Source organism: Monodelphis domestica, chromosome 8 (assembly GCF_027887165.1).
Source record: "Monodelphis domestica isolate mMonDom1 chromosome 8, mMonDom1.pri, whole genome shotgun sequence".
In the NCBI taxonomy this organism is placed as follows: Eukaryota; Metazoa; Chordata; class Mammalia; order Didelphimorphia; family Didelphidae; genus Monodelphis; species Monodelphis domestica.
This window is the reverse complement of record NC_077234.1, coordinates 11,920,417-11,939,431: the sequence shown is the minus strand read 5'-3', so window position 1 is coordinate 11,939,431 and position 19,015 is coordinate 11,920,417. Positions and strand designations below refer to the sequence as shown.

General features: G+C 58.0%; 1 protein-coding gene across 2 annotated transcripts; it reads left to right on the top strand.

The window, feature by feature from the left end:
- Positions 1-513: 513 nt before the first annotated feature.
- KLHL30 (kelch like family member 30) lies at positions 514-18,941 on the top strand. 2 transcript variants are annotated; one of them, XM_007502379.3, is made up of 8 exons: positions 514-688; positions 2,701-3,535; positions 4,676-4,820; positions 9,284-9,370; positions 10,000-10,155; positions 10,542-10,730; positions 10,968-11,113; positions 18,150-18,941. In XM_007502379.3, the coding sequence occupies exons 2-8, from the start codon at positions 2,762-2,764 to the stop codon at positions 18,222-18,224; spliced, it is 1,572 nt and encodes a 523-aa protein (XP_007502441.1). In that variant the 5' UTR covers positions 514-688; positions 2,701-2,761; the 3' UTR covers positions 18,225-18,941. The 2 variants fall into 2 exon arrangements, with proteins under 2 accessions (XP_007502441.1, XP_007502438.1); XM_007502376.2 differs by lacking the exon at positions 18,150-18,941 and adding an exon at positions 13,019-14,515.
- Positions 18,942-19,015: the final 74 nt, after the last annotated feature.

Below are 19,015 nucleotides of genomic sequence, written 5' to 3'. Positions count from 1 at the left end.
ATCTCCTTTTACAGAAAGGAAACTGAGGCTCAGAGAATTTGCCCGGTCATAGAAATAGAAAAGGTCAGAAAGAAGACGTGGCTGAATGCAAGACTTCCTGTGTGTCTCTTAATGGGTCTTCACTGCATTGTGGCTTTAGGACTGGCTGGGCCCCTAGAGGCCACGGCGTCTGGAGTCTGATTCCTTCATCTTCCAGGGGATGAAGCAGGCTTCGAGGGATTCAGTGCCTCGCCACGGTCACACAATGAATAACTCGAGGCAGCATCGGTCAGGTCCTCCTGGCAGATGGAGGATAAACCCCCTGAGTGCCTTTAGGGCCCCCGTGCCCAGATTGGTGCCACGCGCACAGTAGGTGCTTCATTTGCCCAAAGCTCCTCCCCCGGCTGGGTGTGTGGCTTTAAGAGGAGCAGCCTGGCAGGAATCAGTGCGGCGTCTCCCACCCCCACTTCTGGCAAGCAAAGGTCTAAAAATACCCCGTCTCCGCCCGGCCCGGCAGCCTCTCCTGCTGGTCTCCAGCCAGCCTGCCCGCCCAGGGCTTTCTAAGGGCCCAGTCTCCTTGGGCTGGCAGTCCGGGGAGGAGGCGTCTCCCGTCCTTTCTCCTTTTCGGCCCCCCGGCCTGTGCCGAGCACCTGCCACTTGGGTGGACCTGGCAGAGAGGGGCGCTTCGAGGCGAGGCCGGAGCCGAGAGGTAAGGCCAGGAGCCGGGGTCCGGGGAGGCCGCCTGGCCGTGTTCCGGGGCTCAGGCCGGAGGGGGAAGAGTCTCCCAAGGGCCTGTGTGGCCGGCGTGGAGCCCCAGGGGCAGCCTGGGTCCCCTCTGGCCCCCGGCTGGAGGAGGCCACCCTCCGGGCCCTGCTCTGAGATGGGGGGGGGGGCCGGCCAGCCCTGGCTCCAGGGGGCAGCCTGGGCCAGCCCCGAGGCCAGAAGCTCCGGCTTCCTTCCTCCCGGTGGCGCCCGGCTGTCCTTCCGGGCCCTCCTCCCGGGGCTCCGTGTGGCCCCCCAATCTTTAGGGGTGCAGCCCCCTTGGTCTAAGAGGAGCCTCCGCCCCTGGGCTCTCACCACGCAAAGGGGGCCTGGATGGAGGAGGGGAGAAGGCTGCGCGGCCGCCCGGGGCCATGCAGAGGCCGGACTCGGCCCCTCTCGCTCCGGCTCCATCTCTGGCGGCTCGCGGGGAGCCCCGACGCCCCCATTTCCCCAACTGCTCTCTCCCAGGGAACCCCCAGCTCCCCCCCCACGGCCCCAGACCCCGGCCCTGGCGGGGATCCATCCCTACGGCCAGGCGGAAGCAATCCATTGACCACCATTTCCCAGCAAGGCCAGTCCAGCAAACGGCAGGGAGGAGCCCAGGGGCTCAGGCGGCAGCCCCCATCCCTTGTCCTCCGCCCAAGGGGGAACAGAAAGGGCCCCCAAGCTCCTCCAGGGGGCGGGGCTGAGGCATGGGGAGCCCGGGAGAGTTGGCTGGGCTGCCTCCTCCCCGAGGGAAGGCTCATCACCCCGAAATAGTCTGGTGAATCCCTCAGGGCAGGGCGGAAGTCAGATCTGGGAAGCAGCCTAGCTTGGCCCTGTCGGCCCATCTCTGGCCCTGTGGCTCCTGATCCGTCTGGTCCTCAGCCGCACCCTGACATGAGGGACGGAGCTCTGAGGTAGGATTTGAACTTGGGTCTTCCTGACCTCAAGGCAGGCACTTGGCCAGACTAGCTGCCTTGAGTAGGCACTTCTGGTGGCACCCAGGGGTGTGTGGCGGGCCCAGGACCTCTTACAAATTCATGGGGGGGGGAGTAGCGATGATCACATCAGTCTTACAGGGGTTGGAAACGGAGGCAACCAGAAGTTGGGAGGCTCCCCTAGGACCACCCACTGAAGTAGTCTGAGGAGGGATTCGAACCCAAACCCTCTGCTCCTTCCCACTGAATCCTGCCGCCTCCCACGAAGTTCATGGCCACTGGCTGAGGTCAGCCCGCCAGGCTATTGGGCAGTTTTCCTGATGGAGCTTCTCCCCACGGAGGTGCCCCGAGTCCTGCCTGAGCTGCTCTTCTCCAGGGTCCATCTTTATAACAATGAACGCAGGCAGGAGCTCTGGGGTCCTCCGTCAGATGGAGCAGGGAGGAGCCCGAGGGGCCCTGGGTGGGTCAGCCTCCCGCGGGAGGGGGGGGGCCCTGGGTGGGTCAGCCTCCCGTGGGGGGGGCCTGGGTGGGCCAGCCTCCCCGAGGGGCCCTGGGTGGGTCAGCCTCCCATGGGGGGGGCCTGGGTGGGTCAGCCTCCCCGAGGGGCCCTGGGTGGGTCAGCCTCCCATGGGGGGGGCCTGGGTGGGCCAGCCTCCCATGGGGGGCCCTGGGTGGGTCAGCCTCCCATGGGGGGGCCCTGGGTGGGTCAGCCCCCCCCCAAAAGGCCTCCAGCCTTGGATCCATCCTTTTCCCTCCCGGAAGTCAGGTTCCGCCCATGTATGATTAGGGCATTGGAGGAGAGGACGTGGGAGGCTCCTGGCCAGTTAGACCAGCCAACCTTGGGATCGAGGAGCTGGACCTTTCCTTGCCTCAGTTTCTCGCTCGGGGCCCCTCTCTGGCCCTGGGCTCCCCCTCCTTTCTCCATTTGCCCTGCTCGGCTCCCCTAGGAGGGGGCGGGGCGGGGCGGGGGCGGGGCAGAGCCCCAGCTCTCCAGACCCTGGCGGGCCTCCGTACTGACTGCTCTGCGCTTCCCCCACAGGTTGCGGTCTGGAAAGGGCGCGCGCGCGATCCTCGCGTGGAGAGGCCGGAGCGCCCGAGCCATGGTGAGGAACGTGGACGACCTCGACTTCTGCCTCCCGTCCCACGCCCAGGACGTGCTGGACGGGCTGCGGGCCCTCCGCGCGCACCCCAAGCTGGCCGACGTGACGCTGCGGGTGGGCGGCCGGGCGTTCCCCTGCCACCGCAGCCTGCTGGCGCTGTGCAGCCCCTACTTCCACGCCATGTTCGCGGGGGACTTTGCCGAGGGCCTCGCGGCGCAGGTGGAGCTGGCCGACGTGGAGCCGGGCGCCGCGGGGCTGCTGCTGGACTTCGCCTACACCGGCAAGCTCACCATCAACCAGGACAACGTGGAGGCGCTCACGCGCACCGCCAACCGGCTGCACTTCCCGGCCGCGCAGAAGGCGTGCAGCCGCTACCTGCAGCAGCAGCTCCACCCCACCAACTGCCTGGGCATCTGCGAGTTCGGCGAGCGCCACGGCTGCCCCGAGGTGGCGGCCAAGGCCTGGGCCTTCCTGCGGGAGAACTTCGAGGCCGTGGCGGGCGAGGAGGAGTTCCTGCAGCTGCCCAAGGAGCGCCTGGCCGCCTACCTGGCCAGCGAGCTGCTGCAGGTGCGCGCCGAGCAGAGCCGGGCCGAGGCGCTGCTCCGCTGGGTGAGGCACGAGCCGGAGGCCCGGGCGCGCCACCTGCCCGAGCTGCTGGGCCTCGTGCACCTGGGGGCCCTCCCGGAGCCGTTCCGGCAGCACCTCCTCTCCGCCGAGCCTTTGATTCAGGCTTCCGAGGCTTGCCAGGCCGTGATCTCCCGGCACCAGAGCCCGGTCAGTGATGCGGGCAGGCCGGCGGGCGAGTGCTGGGGGCCTCCCCAGAGGAAGCCTGGCGGGGGCGGGGGGGGGAGGGGAGGAGGAGGGGAGTTCCGCGGTCAGCTGCCCCCACCCCCACCCCCGTCCTGAGGCATTGCAAGAACGGGTTATAGATGGGGTGGGGGGCGGAGGAGGACTCTGACCGCCCGCCCCTCCCCCAAAGGGCTTCGGCGGACCCGCTTTCCTCCATCCCTCCCAGCGTGTCTCGGTGTTCTGGTCTGCCGCCTAAGCCAGGCCGCTTGGAGAGGGAGGCGGGGCCTTGGAGCCTTTCTCCAATCAGGAGCCATTGGGAGCATTTTCTCCTGGGCCTGTAACAGCCTTCCGAAAAGTGCCTGTTCCATCTTTTGGCGCTTTATCAGCTGGGGAGGCCCCGCGTGTTCGGCTCGGCTCAGCCGCTGAGAGTCGAGACTTAAAAATGTGCTTGTAAAAGGGGCCGCGGCGCTGCTGCTAACTGGCTGCTGCATTGATTTTGTTGGTGCCAAGCCCGTGCCTTTCCGGACCCCTCGGGAGCCCCGTTGCTTCCTGTGGGTGGCCCTTTCCCTCGCCTGTCTCTGAATCCAGAGATCTTGCCAGGAAACTTCACCCCGCGGCCCTCGTGGCTAAACCCTGGGCCCATTTGGACCGCTCTTGAGGCATAGTGGGAGGGGTTATCCGGGCCTACTTGCTGCACAGTCGCCGGCCAGCTTTCCCCACAATTTTTGTAGGATGGTGAGTTCTTGGCCCCAAGCTCGGATCTGTGGCTTCCTTGCTGTGGCCATTTATGCCTACGGTGTAACCCTAATCTCTGGCAGCGACGGGGCGCCATTCCGTAGCCAGTACCGGGTCATTCGGATGGTTGCTGCTTTGTGATAGGACTTGAGGTCCGACACTGCAAGGCCACCTCTTCTGGCTCCTGGTGCAGCACTGAGCGCTCAGGCAGCAGGGCCGGTCTTAGCATATTGGCTTGCCCTATCCAGGAGCAATTGGTGTTTCTCCAGCTTTTAGTTTCTCCTCTATCTGCGTGTGAAAAGTGTTTTGTCATTACGTTCTAGAGCCGGTATGGAAGGCTGCCCACTGTTCTCCTCTTTACCTTCATATTTTATGTCCTTGACCCGACAGTCTTCCACAGCGGCTGTGCCACAGAAACTGGAGGAAGTCCTGGTGATAGTAGCGGGACGAGCCCTGGAAGAGTCAGAGGATGAAGAAAACCACGAGGAGCCTCCCCCCATCTCCAGGAACTGTGCCTTTTATAACACAAGGACCAGTAAGTACCTGAGGAGAAGACGGGGTGCTGGAGGGACCTGTGGAGCTGGAAGGGACTTCAGAGGCCATCTAGTTTAACCTCCTGATGTTAAAGATGAGGAAAATGAGGCACAGAAAGAGGAAGTGGCTTGTTCCGTGTCATATAGGGAATAAGTGACTGAGTGGAGATTAGAAGAGAGGCCTCTAGAAGTCATATTCTCATTTCATTTTCTTTCTTTCTTTCTTTCTTTCTTTCTTTCTTTCTTTCTTTCTTTCTTTCTTTCTTTCTTTCTTTCTTTCTTTCTTTCTTTCTTTCTTTCTTTCTTTCTTCTTTCTCTCCCTCCCTCCCTCCCTCCCTCCCTCCCTCCCTCCCTCCCTCCCTCCCTTCCTTCCTTCCTTCCTTCCTTCCTTCCTTCCTTCCTTCCTTCCTTCCTTCCTTCCTTCCTTCCTTCCTTCCTTCCTTCCTCCCTCCCTCCCTCCCTCCCTCCCAGCTGTTCTCAGTGAAACCATGGGTTGTGGTAGATTAGTGTTTAAGGGTTTGGGTGACATAAAGGATGGATGTGGCCTATGAAGATCAGAGTAGGGTCCCCTCAGACTTCAGTCTAACTTGGGAGCTGGGAATAGATCAGTTTGCTGGTGGCGTCCTGGGTCCTGAAGCCTGGGGCAAGCCTTTTGGTCACAGCAGCCAGAACAGCTGGCCCCCTGGATCACCTTGACCCTCCAAAAATGTGGCAGATGCCAGTGTAGAGCACATCACAGGGAGGGGCAAGGAATGAGATTGGCTGGAGAGCAGGGCTCACAAGAAGGATTATCACCCAGGCCAGCTGATGTCAATGAGGGTGCCTCCTGGGTCTGCTTGGGCTTTGCCTCCTCAAACCAGGTGGCTCTTAAAGCTGTGAATGAGAACATTTGTGGCTGACACCCCCTTCACATGGCCGTGATGCCAGCCAACAGCTTTCCAGAGGGGAAGCCCCATAGCTGGCAGCCCAAAGCTGCCAGAGATGCCAGTGTTTGCCTCCATGCTTTTCACTGACTCCTTGATGGGGAAATGAATGTGGGAGAAATACTTTGTCCTAGGACAAGGGCCAAACCCCAGAGAACAGGAACTGCCCCCAGGCTGCTTCTTAATAGGTTTGTGACCTCATAGAAGTCATTCAAGTTCTCTGGGCCTCAGTTGTCTCATCTGTGAAATGGGAATAAAAATCATGCATCCCTAAAAGATAGAGGGATTTAGAAAGGACCTGATCAACTCAAAGCATGATATTCTCTCTTTCGGAGGAGCTCTCTCCAGAACACTGGCCCCCAGCACTCAACCAGATACAAGACTGATGCCCCAGTGTGCTCCTTCAAGCCCAAGCCTTGTCCCTTTTTTCATCTGGGGGCATCTAGGTAGTGGATTGAAAACCAGGCCTAGAGCCGGGAGGTCCTGGGTTCAAATATGACTCAGATACTGCCTAGTTGTGTGACCCCGGGCAAGTCACTTCATCCCTATTGCCCAGCCCTTACCACTCTTCTGCCTTGGAGCCCTTTCTTAGAATCAATTCTAGGACATAAAGTGAGGGTTTAAAAAAAAAACAACCTAATATTGCCATTTCAACTGGAAGGGGCTTATCAATCCACTTCCCCATGGTTCCACTCATCATCTCTGAGGGACTTTCCAAAGCCCAGCACCCCTCTTTGACAACCACCTGCCTTGATGCAGCATCTCCCCTTACGAGGGTGTAAGAAGCTCCTAAAGTCCTGGGTCTGTTTTCACTTTTTTACATATAGTCAATAATAAAGATTGTTCCATCCATCCATCCATCCATCCATCTATCCATCTGTCCGTCCATCCATCCATCCATCCATCCATCCATCTATCTATCCATCCTTCCGTCCATCCATCCATCCATCCATCCATCCATCCATCTATCCGTCTGTCTGTCCATCCATCCATCCATCTATCCATCCTTCCATCCGTCTGTCCATCCATCCATCCCTGCTCAGATTTCACCACTCTTGTTCCTGGTTGAGAAAACTCCTTCTTCACGCACATTGTCACTTGCTCTCTAGCTTTGAGCCTTAGAGGATCCATTGGGTTCTGGCCCTCCCTGTGAGACACGCTAACTGAGCTTCTGGAAGGTGGGGCTGAGGAAGCTCTGGTTCTGGGCTCAGCAGACCGCTGGGAGGCCCCAGTGAGACCGGGTGGTCAATTCATTCAGGAACCTCCTTCCGTCCCACTCTGACGAGCCGTCCCTTTTCGCCACACACCAGCGCTGGGAAAACTGGTCCCCAGGAGGGCCCCGGCTGGGGCAGCGAGCCCTGGAGCCTGAGAGACCGCAGGCTGAGCTAATGTGATGAACCCTCTTGGCCCACTGGGCCCAGCAGCTGTGCTCTGCCCGAATGGGAGGCTGTCTGGCACTCGGTCAGGCGGCCCAGTGAGACAATGGTTTGGCCCTTTCCCCTGCCCTGCCAGGGTGACCTAAACATGAATCAGAGGGGACATGATCCAGGCGAGATGACGCAAGTGGAGGCCTGGACTCTGAGCGCATGGCGTAGACCAATTTATTTCAAGGCATCCGAAGTCAGAAATGGGCCCAAATTTGCCCCTCAGCAGTCAGCAGCCAGGAGCGCGATGGGGGAATTGGCTCTCCCATGAGGCTGGTGTGGGCAGGGACTTTGTCCAGGCCGCCATTTTAGCCAGAACCTCCAGAGGGTTCCATGTCCTGCCCTCGCTCAATAATGGGTTTCCATTTTCCAAAGCTCGTCCACATCCACCAATTTAAGGTGCTCCGCATTTGCTACGTTCCTATCAGGAACAAGAGCCGATGCTAAACATGGGGATGCAGAGCCCGGGGTCCCAGCCCTTGGGAGGGGACGCCATTTTCCCAGAGACCATTGGAAGAGAGCTGGCAATGACAACAAGAGAACTGGGAGGGAGGAGCAGAACAAGCAGGGCCCCACATTCAAAGCTATGCAGGTGCAAATGAAATGCTGAATTTGGGGAATAACAAATAGACCAGCTTGGCCAGAGAGAACATGGAGTCTGGGAGGGAAAAATGGGCAAAGAGTGTCTGGACAGGGAGATGGGAGCCACATTGTGAAGAGCATTGAAGGCCATACTAAGGACCTGATAATTTATCTCAGAGGTGACGGGGAACCAGGAAAGATTCTTGAGCTGCCGAAGTCACAGAGATCTGTTCTGCGTTTTAGAAAGATTAATTTAGCATCTGTATAGGAAGCAAAGGAGTGGGATGTGGACAGTCTCGTTTTACCCACAAGACAGATTCCTCTTTGTTACATATGGCAAGCTTGGGCCATTGTCTCCATTTTAGAGATGAGGCCACTGAGGCCCAAGGTCACCCTGCAAATGAGTAGTGAAGTCAGGACTAGAACTCGGATTTCTTGAGTCCAAGACCAGTGGTTCTTCCTTTCCATCTAGGCTTAGAAGAAAGTGGACTAAAATTGTGTTTGGCTTTAGCCGTCGGGCCCCCTCAATGTCTGGTGGCAGATGCGGAGTCTTGCTCAGAATTGTGGGGAACTGTGTCCAACCAGCCCTAGATGGCAGGCTCTTGGGGCCCTCAGCTTAGAGCTGGAAGGGACCCCTGCGGCCATCCAGGCCAGCCCTCACCTTTCACAGAGTCAGTGACCTTCGCAGGTGGGACATGAACCTGGGACCTCTGGTCAGAGAGCCGGGGCTCTGTCCACTCCGGTTGGCCCTTGGACAGCATCTCTCTGAGAGGATTCGGGACATTTTCTAGACTGTCCCCCCACGTAGAAGATAAGTGACTCATGCTGGGTTGGAGGAAGCCTGGGCACCCTGCAATGGTTCACCTCCAAGTACTGTGAACCAGAACCGCTCCCATCACCCCAGGGACAATATGGCGGCCGTAGTGGGGTTGGTGAGGTCTTGGGCCTTGGATTGAAACGAGCTGAAAGAAGAGCCTCTTTGGTGGGGCCACGGGGCGAGGATGTTCTGATTCATGGGCTTTCCTGGGCCCGTCCTCTGGGAGGGAGGAGGAGACCACGTCTGGACAGGGCCCAGGTCTGAGGGAGGATCCTGGGTGCTCACGGACCCAGAGGAGCAGAGAGCCCGAGTTTGTGTGCAGTGCTGATGGGAGGGGGAGCGGCAGCTCTCCCGGCCCAAACACGATGTCTCTTCCAAGGGTCCAACTGGAGGAATGGAGGCCTCTGAAGCTCCCTGGCGCCAAGGCCTCCTCGATAGCTCTTCCAAGCCAAGGGAGCAGGAGCCTGGGGTGAAGGCGAGCCTCGCTGCAGAGCAGGACGGTGTTGCGATGGCTTGTGGCCCCCCAGAGTCCTCTCTGGCCGTTCTCAGGCTTTCGATGGGTGAAGGATGGCTGTCCTGCCATCCTGAGAAGACACTAGACAGACGGGGTGGGGGTGGGGGGGCTTTGTTCCAGCTGGGGGGGGGGCCGAGGCCTCGGTGCCCTTCCTGGCAGAGCTTGGGTGCTCACTTCTCCTTTTCTCCTCCCTTCCTTCCTTCAGAGTGCTGGATGGCGCTTCCCGATTTCCCTGACTACCATAAATGGGGCTTTTCTCTGGCGGTGCTGAACAATGATATTTATGTCACAGGTGTGTGGGGAGGATCCTGGGCAAGGGGGGGCCCTGGGGGTAAAGGGGGCTTGGGGGCGAGGGGGGGCCCCCAGTGCTCCCTAGAGAGCTCTTCTCTGACTTCTATTTCTTGCTTTCTTGGAAGTCCCCCGGAGGGTCATCTATTCCAGGCCACATTCTCCGGCCCATGAGAGCCCTCTGGGTTTATTTGAGGCCTGGCTGTGGCAGGAGGCGTCTGGCTGGCTCATGAATTCTTGGCCCTGGCCCCGGGGGTCTGGGAGCCCGAGTCCATGCTCTGGTGGCAGTGCTTGGCCTTTGTCCCTGAGCAGGATCTCTGGCCATTGGCCCAGGTGCCCTGGGTGCCTGCCGCTATGTTTATCCAACGTGGAATTCTTTTCCTGGAATTCCCAGGGGTGCCCGGCTCCCTGGGTCAGCCCCTCCTTCCCTCTCAGTGAGGTCGTTGTGCCCATGTTATAGATGGGCACACGGAGGCCCCTAGAAGTGAAGTGACTTGCCCAAGATCCTGCACCGGAGATCCAGTGATCCCCACCGGAAATGGGCTGCCGGGGCTGGGGGAGAGGAGGGAGGCGGGCGCTCCTGCTCCAGCTCCGCGCCCAGGGAGGAGGCCCTGACCGGCTCCTTCTGCGCAGGCGGCTCCCGGGGCAGCAGGATCGACGCCTGGTCCACCACCCAGGCCTGGTGCTTCCGGCAGAAGGAGGGCGTCTGGAAAGCCATCACGCCCATGCTGAAGGCCCGCACCAACCACGCCAGCGCCGCGCTCAATGGAGAGCTCTACGCCATTGGGGGTGAGGCCGCTCCGCAGCGGCGTGCCCCTCCTGGGGTGCCGAGGCTATGAGCAGCCCCTTTGGGGGGGCGAGGTCCGGGGGGGCTACTTAAATGAAAGCGAGGCGGGGATGGGGGGGGGGGGAAGAGCACTGAAAAGGGGCCGTGCCCCGCCTCTTCCTCTCTGAGCCTCGATTTCCTCCCGGGAAAGGAGCTGTGCTTGTGGACTGACGGGAGACTGGCCGAGGCCGGCCCCGGGCCCTCCAGAGGCCGCCCACCTCCCAGCCCCCTGGAGGGAGGCATGACCTCGAAGTCCGGAGTTCCAATGCTTGGAGGCCCTGGCGCTCATCCGCCTCGGAAGGGGGCGGCAGGCGGGCGGGCAGCCTCTGAGGCAGGCGCTCTCTCCTAGGGACCGCCGCGGACGCGGTGGAGGTGGAGAGCTACAACCCCTACAGCGGCTGCTGGTCGCTGGTGGCGCCGGCCCTCAAGTACGTGAGCAACTTCTCGGCGGCGGGCTGCCGCGGGAGGCTCTACGTGGTGGGCTCCTGCGCCTGCAAGTACAATGCGCTGACCCTGCAGTGCTACAACCCCCTCACAGGCGAGTGGCCGCGGGCGGTGCCGGGAGTAGGGCGAACCCTCTGGCGCGGGGCGGGGCGAGGGGGGCCTCGAGAGGCCTCCAGGGGCCGGGCTGGCGCTGGAATTGGAGCCAGGAGAGTCGGGGTTCAAGCCTGGCTCTGAGCTTCGGGGCCTGCCCTCGGGGCACCCGCCTGCCCTACGCCTTGGGGGGAGAGGGGGTGGGCGGAGCCTTGGGCAGAGCCTGGTGCCTTTCCTGCAGAAGTCTGGAGTGTGATCGCGTCGCCTTTCCTGCCCAAGTACCTGTCGTCCCCTCGCTGCGCCTCTCTGAACGGGGCCGTCTTCCTCATCGGGGACAACACCAAGAAAGTGTACGCCTACGACCCCGACGCCAACGTGTGGCAGAAGGTGAGCTTCCCTTCCCAGGAGCCCCTGCGGCTCTCCCTCCTGCGAGCCCCCGAAGTCCAGCTGCGGGATGCCGGGGTGGGGGAGGGGGGTCCTTCCAACCCTGCCGCCATTTTGTGGGAAGCGCCTGGGGGTGCCCCTTCCCGAAATGGCTCCCGGAGGGCTGTGGGGAGCGTTCGGGAAAGCCTGGGTTCAGATTCCGCCTCTGACGCTCGAGACCGCAGGCAGCACCGAACCTCTCCCAGCCTCGTTCCCCATCTGCAGAATGGGGCCAGTCGTCGGGCCCCGGAGCGTCTTCCCTGACCGGATGGAGCCCGGGTGCCCCATCTCTTGAGTCCTCTCACGCTAACCAGGGCCGGCTGCTCCTGGGCCGGGCTCTGACCCCCCTTTTATACCTGCGTGTGGACACGGAGGACCTTTGGCGGAAGGAAGGCCAAACCTGGAGTCAAAGACGTGGGTTTGAGTCCTGCCTCTTGTGACCCTGAGCAAGTTATTGAGCTTCTCTGAAGAGTAGATGAAAGTGTTGGGTTCGAATCCCGGACGTTTGTGTGTGTGTGTCTGAGTCCCTTCACTGCCCGGTGACTCGGTTTCTTTATCTAGGAAGCGGGCCCTGCCCAACTCTAGTCCGTCCATTTTCCCATTGGACATGTGAGGAAACTGAGGCTCAGAGACAGAGCTGGGAGGGAGCTCCGAGGAGGAGCCGCCCTAAGGGGGGGAGGGTGGGCCTGGGAGGAGGGGGCTCCCCCGCCTTTGGCGATGGTGTTCCCCCTCCTGTTACACTGGATCAGGCCACCATCCGCCCCAGCTGTTCCATGCCGTCAGCACTCCGCTGAGCAGGCCGGGCAGGGACAGGTGCAGAGCTGGCCGAAGGGCAGCGATTCCCCCGGGCTGCCCTGCCAGGAATGTGGCCGGCCTGCACCGCCCCTTCTGGGAATGGTCTGAGTCTGCCCTGCGCCTTCGAGGCCGAACCCCGCCCTGACTCATTCCCCTCCCCCCTGCCTCAGTTTCCTCCTCCGCATAGATCTGTGATCCCAGAACGATGACCTCCAGCGCAGCCCCAGCGGGTGGCCTCTGAGGCCATCCGGCCAGCTGTGTGGCCTTGGATAAGTCCTGTGACCTCCAGGAGCCAGGCTCGAGGGAGCTTCACCTCCACCGGCCTTAGTTCTCTGTATTCATCCCAGTCGTTATAGGGGAGGAGGAAGGGCAGAGAAGGGGTGCCGCCCCCAGGGAGCTCCCGTTCTAATGGGGAGACCCCATCCCAGATTCCATTGCAGAGCAGGAAGGAAAGCCCAGGCCTAGGGCAGGGGTCTGGTCCAGCGGTGGGCAGTTTGGGGGGAGAAAAGCCTTTTGCAATGCTGTAGGGTGAGGGCTGGACCCCTCATGGGGGGGGGTGTGGGGGGGGTTCTCTGCTGCCATGTTTGCCCCAATCCTTGAGCAGTTTCCCCTTTTAGCCTGGTCCCAGCGGAGGTCTCTGAGGGAAGCTCTCTCTGGCTACATGTGACTTGTCCAGAGTCACCCAGCTAGGAAATACCTGAGGCCAGACTGGAACCCAGGACCTTCCTGTGTCTGGCTCCGGCTCTCAAGGGGCTCCGGGGACCCTGGATGTGGTTGGCCAGGCCTGCCCTCCCGGCCGCTGTGTCTCGGCACTTGGTCTCCCCAGCTAGGCTGATGGCTCTCCAGCTGTCCCAGGAAGGGGCCCACAGGACCCATTTCTGAAATTCCTCGAACCCAGGAAGGCCTCGGCTCCCACCACCCTCACTGGGCGGTTTCTCCGGGCAGGCGGCCCTTGGTGTCTCTGCCCCATCCCTGGCCCTCTGCCGCCCTGCTTGGCTCACTTGTTGACCCCCATGCAGGGCCCGGGCATGGGAGAGCCGCCGCAGCCTTCTCATCGGGCCGTCCTCGTTCCAGGTTCAGCTGCTGCACAGCCTGCACGAGAACGGCGGGATGGCGTCGCTGGGAGACAAGCTCTATGTGACGGGGGGCCGCTGGCAGGGCCTGGACGGGGACTACCGGGTGGAGATGGAGGTGTACGACGGCCCCAGAGACGTGTGGACGCGGGCGGGGGCCCTGCCCTGCCTCTGGCTCTATCACGCCTCCTCCTCCGTCTTCATGGACATCTCCAAGTGGACCGAGCACTTCGGGAGGAGCTGAGGGCCCCGAGTGGGCCCGGCCGCATCGCCATCCTCCTTGATTCCCAGGGCACGAGCATGTTCCCCTGACCCCAAGGACATTTGGCATGGAACTGCTGCTCTGCTTTTGTTTATGAAGGGACATCCAAGGGGCCACCCGGCCACGGCCAGTCTTCAAGGGTGGCTGCATGCGGAGAACGAACCCTGGCTTAGGACCCAGCGCTGGCTCGCCAAAGAACATGGTGGACCAACGGAGGGCCCGAGACCCAGAGTCTCAGCCCAGCCATTTCTCTTCTCTGGGCAGGTGAATGAGCTGAGCTCCGAGGCCCTTCCACGTCCAGGATTCTCTAAGATGTTGGGGCCTCAGTTTCCCCACTGATCAGAGGAGGACATTGGGCCAGGCAATCTCTGAGATCTCTTCCCACTCCAGGAACTCTAGGCCAGCCCCTGATTTCCATGTCTGAGGCTCCTTCTTCCTGTCTGTGAAATGAAGGCCCTAGTGGGCCAGCCTCCAGCCCTTCTCCCCCTCCTCCCTCACCTGCCGGGACTCCAGGGATCCATGTTCTAAAAACTCCAGGAAGCAACCCGAGGTATACAGAACGTTGCCTCCAGGAAAGCTTCTGTAGAATGTGTAGACACGTTACTGAGCGAGGTCTAGACAACTTCTCCCTGGGCTCAGGTGAGAGCAAAGATGATGATTGATTTTTGTCCATCCCTGGACAAAACCCGGCACACAGATGGTGTTAGTAACTGCTTTGGGCATTGAGTTGGATGTGGCTGAGAAAGGAAGGAGCGTGCTTGCCCCGCAGAGACCACCTTTAGCTTTAGAGTTCCGCTGGAGCCGGTGGCAGCGACCTCTCTGAATTGAATCCCTTCCTGACTGTGTGACCCTGAGCCAGTCATTTAACTTCTAAGACTCAGTTCTTGAACCACAAAGTGAGTCAAGGAAGGCCTTCGTCCTAAAGCTGTTGTCTAGATCAAATCCGTGACTGAGACTAAGATTCTGTCATCTCAAAGCACTTAGAGCTTCCGCCATTGCTTCCATGGTCTCGCTTTTCGTTTTACTTGGTTGGACCACATAGAACAGTCCGGGGACAGTTTGCCGCCCTTCAGTTGTCTTTTAAAATTGTTGAAGTTTTGAATCTAACCAGCAGCAGATGGAGCCATTCCAGAAATCTCGACATCAACTGAAGGCTGGAGAGGAAACCAGAACTCTCGGTCTCCGAAGGCTCCTGTAGAAAAGCCAATAAAGGCCGCCCTGTTTGTGCTTCTCGCCGAAGGTCTTGCCATTCTCTTCCGTGCAGTGAAAATGTTAGTCTCCTTTGGTGGGAGGGAGGCTCAGGCTTCCTCTGCCTGCCCTTGATCTTCCCAAGAGAAAAAAGGGGAAAAGCCCCTTAACAAAGGATCGTGGCCAGGCACAGGAACCCACCCGTGGCCGCGGCCAAAAAGATCCATCTCTTGTGCGCCACGTGCGCGCTATCTGCAAGGGGGGGAGCGTGGCCTCTGGCCATGGCATCATCGATTATCGAGTCAAGAAGCCATTATTAAGCACCCCCTATGGACCAGGCAATGGGCTAAGCTCTGGGGATACGAGGAAAGGCACATGGATAGTCCATGGGGGAGGGAGAAAACACCGAAGCAACCACGTGCAAACGAGACACAGTAGAGGTAATCCCAGAGGGAAGGCATTAGCATTCAGGGTGTCTCCCGCTTTGGTTGAGAGGAGGAAGAGCATTCCAGGCGGGGACAATGGCCAAAGGAAACCTTTGGTGCTGAGAGGTGCCTGGCTGATTCCAGGGACCGCCGGGAGGCCAGGATCACGGGTCACCAAGGGCTGGGGGGTTCGCCAAGTGGATGATGGTTGAGGAAGGAGCAGGGGTGGGCTAGGAAAGGCCTTAGAGGGGATCCCTGGCCTTCTGCGCTCAAGCCCAGTGAGCCTCCATTTTCCTACAGGTCTCAGAGCCCTCGTTGGGTCAACCTGCACCTGGCAGGCCAGAGTCTTGAAAGAGGGGGCCTCAGGAGCTCATGGAGGGAGGGGGGAGTATGACATCATTGGTGCTCGTTCCTGGACATTGTGGACGCATCGTGAGGGATGGATGAGAAGAAGGCCACCCACACCATGACCTCGATTCCACACGGTGACTTGTTAGGAGCAGACAGTGTTCGTTCCCATGACTTCATCAGCCAGGTTCTTCGCTTGGAGGAAGAGAGAGACAATCATAGAATCAGAGAGAGAGAAGGAGAAAGACGGGGGGGGGGGGGGGGGGGGGGGGGCAGAGAGACAGACAGAGAGGGAGAGAACAGCTTGACTACATCAGTTGGCTTGGAACTAGAGGCCAAGACAGTGACTTGAGAACTCAAGAATGAGGATTCAATTCCAGCAGAGCATGAAGGAGTGAGTGTGTGAACGTCATCTCTCCATCGCTCGCTCCCTCCTCTGCTGCTTCCACGTTGAAGCTTCCCCATCGTTCCCCAAGCTTGGCTCTCCCTATAGACACGGGATGGCTGCCCCTTCCTAGGCGAGCCCTCGGTTTCAGGCTGCCCTTTGATCCGTGTAAGATCAATACTTCTTTGTGGGCATTTTAAAGCAGATCCCCAGAACTGGAAGGAGGAGAAACCCAAGCAGGGGCCGGCTCGCCTCGCTTCTGTCCCTGAGCCGGCCATAACCCTGGGATGGGATTCCATGTGGATTTGCCTGAGGATTCAAACCGATTTGTCGTGGCCCCTCTGGCAGCTCTGATGACATCATTTGTGTTATTCACTGTTTAGGAAAATAGCAACGGCTCCTGGTCCCCATCAGCTGGTCCCTGGGACTTCACAGAGCGTCCTCTTCCCCGATAGGATTTTCATGATGTCACGGGCACCCGGCGGGGCCTCTTCGGCGAGGTCCATGACTCACTTGTCCCCTTCCATCTAGCACACAAACACAGAGGGAAACCGCAGGAAGATGGAGTATTTGAGTCCTATGAATTAGCGTCCAATAGGTTTCCGTTTGTTTTGATTAAAGGAAAAAGTTCAGCTCCTCTCAAGGAGGCAAAGGAATTAGCCCACGGGTTAAAATGGCAGAAGTTCAGTGTCAGGAGCCATTGCAGAGGCCAACTAGTTGAACCCAGCAGAATCTCCTTTACCAGATCCTAATGGGCTAGCCAACCTTTGCTTGAAGCCCTCCAATGACAGGGAACTCACTACCTGCTGAGAGTCCCATTGTACTTTTGGGTGTCTTTGCTTTCTGGACGTCTGACCCTACTCTCACCCCTCCATTAATATCAGCTCTGCCTTTGGGGGCTAAGCAGAACAGGTTCAGCACTTCTTTTGCATATTCCAAATATTTTAAGACATTAATTTACTGATTCCGTGCTATGGAGGTCCTATAAAATGATCTTGGGGTTGTTTTTTGACAAAATAACAAGATTCATTTGGTGGAATGTAAGGTTGAGATCTCAAAGGAAATCATGAAAAACCCTTTAAGTATGAAATAATTATTGTATTACCAGCCTCAATTTCTATTAAAAATAATATGATAAAAGTTATTCTTTTTTAAACCCTTTCCTCCCATCTTAGAATCAATGTGTGTATTGGTTCCACAGCAGAAGAGGGGCAAAGGGAATGGGGGTTAAGTGACTTGTCCAGGGTCATACAACCAGAAAGTGAGTTCAAATTTGAACCCAGGACCCCCCCATCTCTAGATCTCTAGGCTGGCTTTCATTCAGCTGAGACCCCTAGCTACCTCCACAGCTTTTTTTCTTTTTTTTTTTTAAAGAATGTTTCAGAATTATGGCTGGAGAAAGTATCCTGAAACAAATAAATGACGAAGGTGATCTTAAAATACAAAAACAGACCACTTTGACTACATGAAACTAAAAGTCTGTAAGAGGAACTAAGAAGAAACCCTGTTACACGGGACACGTATTTGTAGTAAATATCACAGAAGGCCAATAGCCACGACTGAGAAGGCACAGGCAGAAATGCGTAAGATCAAGAACCATCACCCAGCCGATGACTGTCGAAAGACTTGCAAAATCCCAACAACCCCATGAAAACATGCTCCGTGCAAGTCAGTCGGTAAAGAAGCACTCACTGGGGAGCTTTCTCGGTGGGAATTTCCTATCCAAAAAAACCCCTCCCAGATTGAGTTCCTACAGCATCCCCAGCAAGTGATTCTTTGGGAGGACCTGCAGAGACGGGAAACTCATTACCTTTGGAGGAAGCCCCACTCTTAGCCATATCTAAAACGTAAAGAATTGTTCCTTAAATCTCATCCTTCTGTTTCTTGCAACTTTCATCCGCTGCTTCTAGTTCTACCTTCCGGTACCCACCAGAATAATTCTACTCCTGCAGTTGTTACTCTTTCAAATAGTTGATGATGCTCATTATATGTCCCTCATGTCTTCTCATCTCATCTCATCAGTTTGTTGTTGTTCAGTCCTTTCAGCTATGTCTGACTCTTGGTGATTTTCTTGGCAAAGATACTAGAATGGTTCGCCATTTCCTTCTCCAGTTCATTTACAGATGAGGAAACTGAGGCAAACAAGGTTAAGTGACTCATCCAGGGTCACATAGCTAGTGTCTGAGACCGGTGTTATCCCCTGTGCCACCTCCCTACCCTATAAACATCAATAGTTTTTTCAATAAATCCTTGTATAGAGCATTCTTCAGTCCTTTCACTATCCAGATCCTTCCACCCAGAATGATCCCATTTGTCCGTCTTCCACATATGACTCACCTGGGCTTAGGACACTGCGATTATCAGCTCCCTTGATAGGGACACGATGCCTTTTAATGCAATCTAGGACCCTAGAAGCTTTATTTCCCCCCGGGTGGGTCAGGGGCCAGTGGTGTCACACTATTGATTCCTAAAAATTCCAGCTATTTTTGTCTAACCACATCTTCCCCATCTTCTGCTTGTACAGTTGATTGGTGGAAGTCAAGTAAAGGAGCAGGCACCCATGCCGGTTAGATCGTCGTCTTCATCGTTTTCCCATTGAAGGCGTGAAGGCATCCCTTTTCAAGTTGTCTAAGAGTGAGCGATGCTAGAGCTACAACAACCTGATAATGGTGCCATCCAGAAAAGAGAAGCACAGAGTGCTTTGGGTTGTGCCAGAGGGAGGACTCCAGGCTCTGGCGGGAGAATTTGGGGGAAGACATGGACACGAATGGCGGGTTAGGGTCTGCTCAAGGAAGACGTGTCAGAAGATCCTCCGCCCTGTTCCTAGCCATGACACCAGCGCCCAAATGGAAAAGGACCTATCCAGCGCGCTTCTCGGGACCGAACTTGCCCGGGCAACCTACAGTCTTGGGAGAGGCCTGGCACACGAGTTCTTTGTGTCATAGCTCTCGCTTCACTGATGCTCTACCACAATGAAACTGCCATTGCTACCACTCAGGCCACTGCACTCTGCTCACAGATGGCCCCTTGGGGGAACTACAAGCACCCAAGACTGGCATTCAGAGTCCGGAAGAAACTAACACCCACCCACCCACCTGCCTTTCCAGGTTTGCTTCATGCTACACCCTTACTATAATCCCCACTTCACACAGCCTTTCCTGTGTGCTGTTCCCTGAATTCCAGATGCATAGGGAGAAGGAAACATGGCTTTGGGTTCCCTTTTCTGCCCTGCTCTCTCCACTTCTGACTCATAGAATTGCTAGCAGTGTGAGCTCTGTGTGTCTGTCTGTCTCTGTTTCCGTCTCTCTTTCTCTCCGTGTCTCTGTCTCCCTCTCCCCCCCTCCTCTCTCTCTGTCTCTGTCTCTCTCCCTCCCTCTCTCTCTCTCTCCC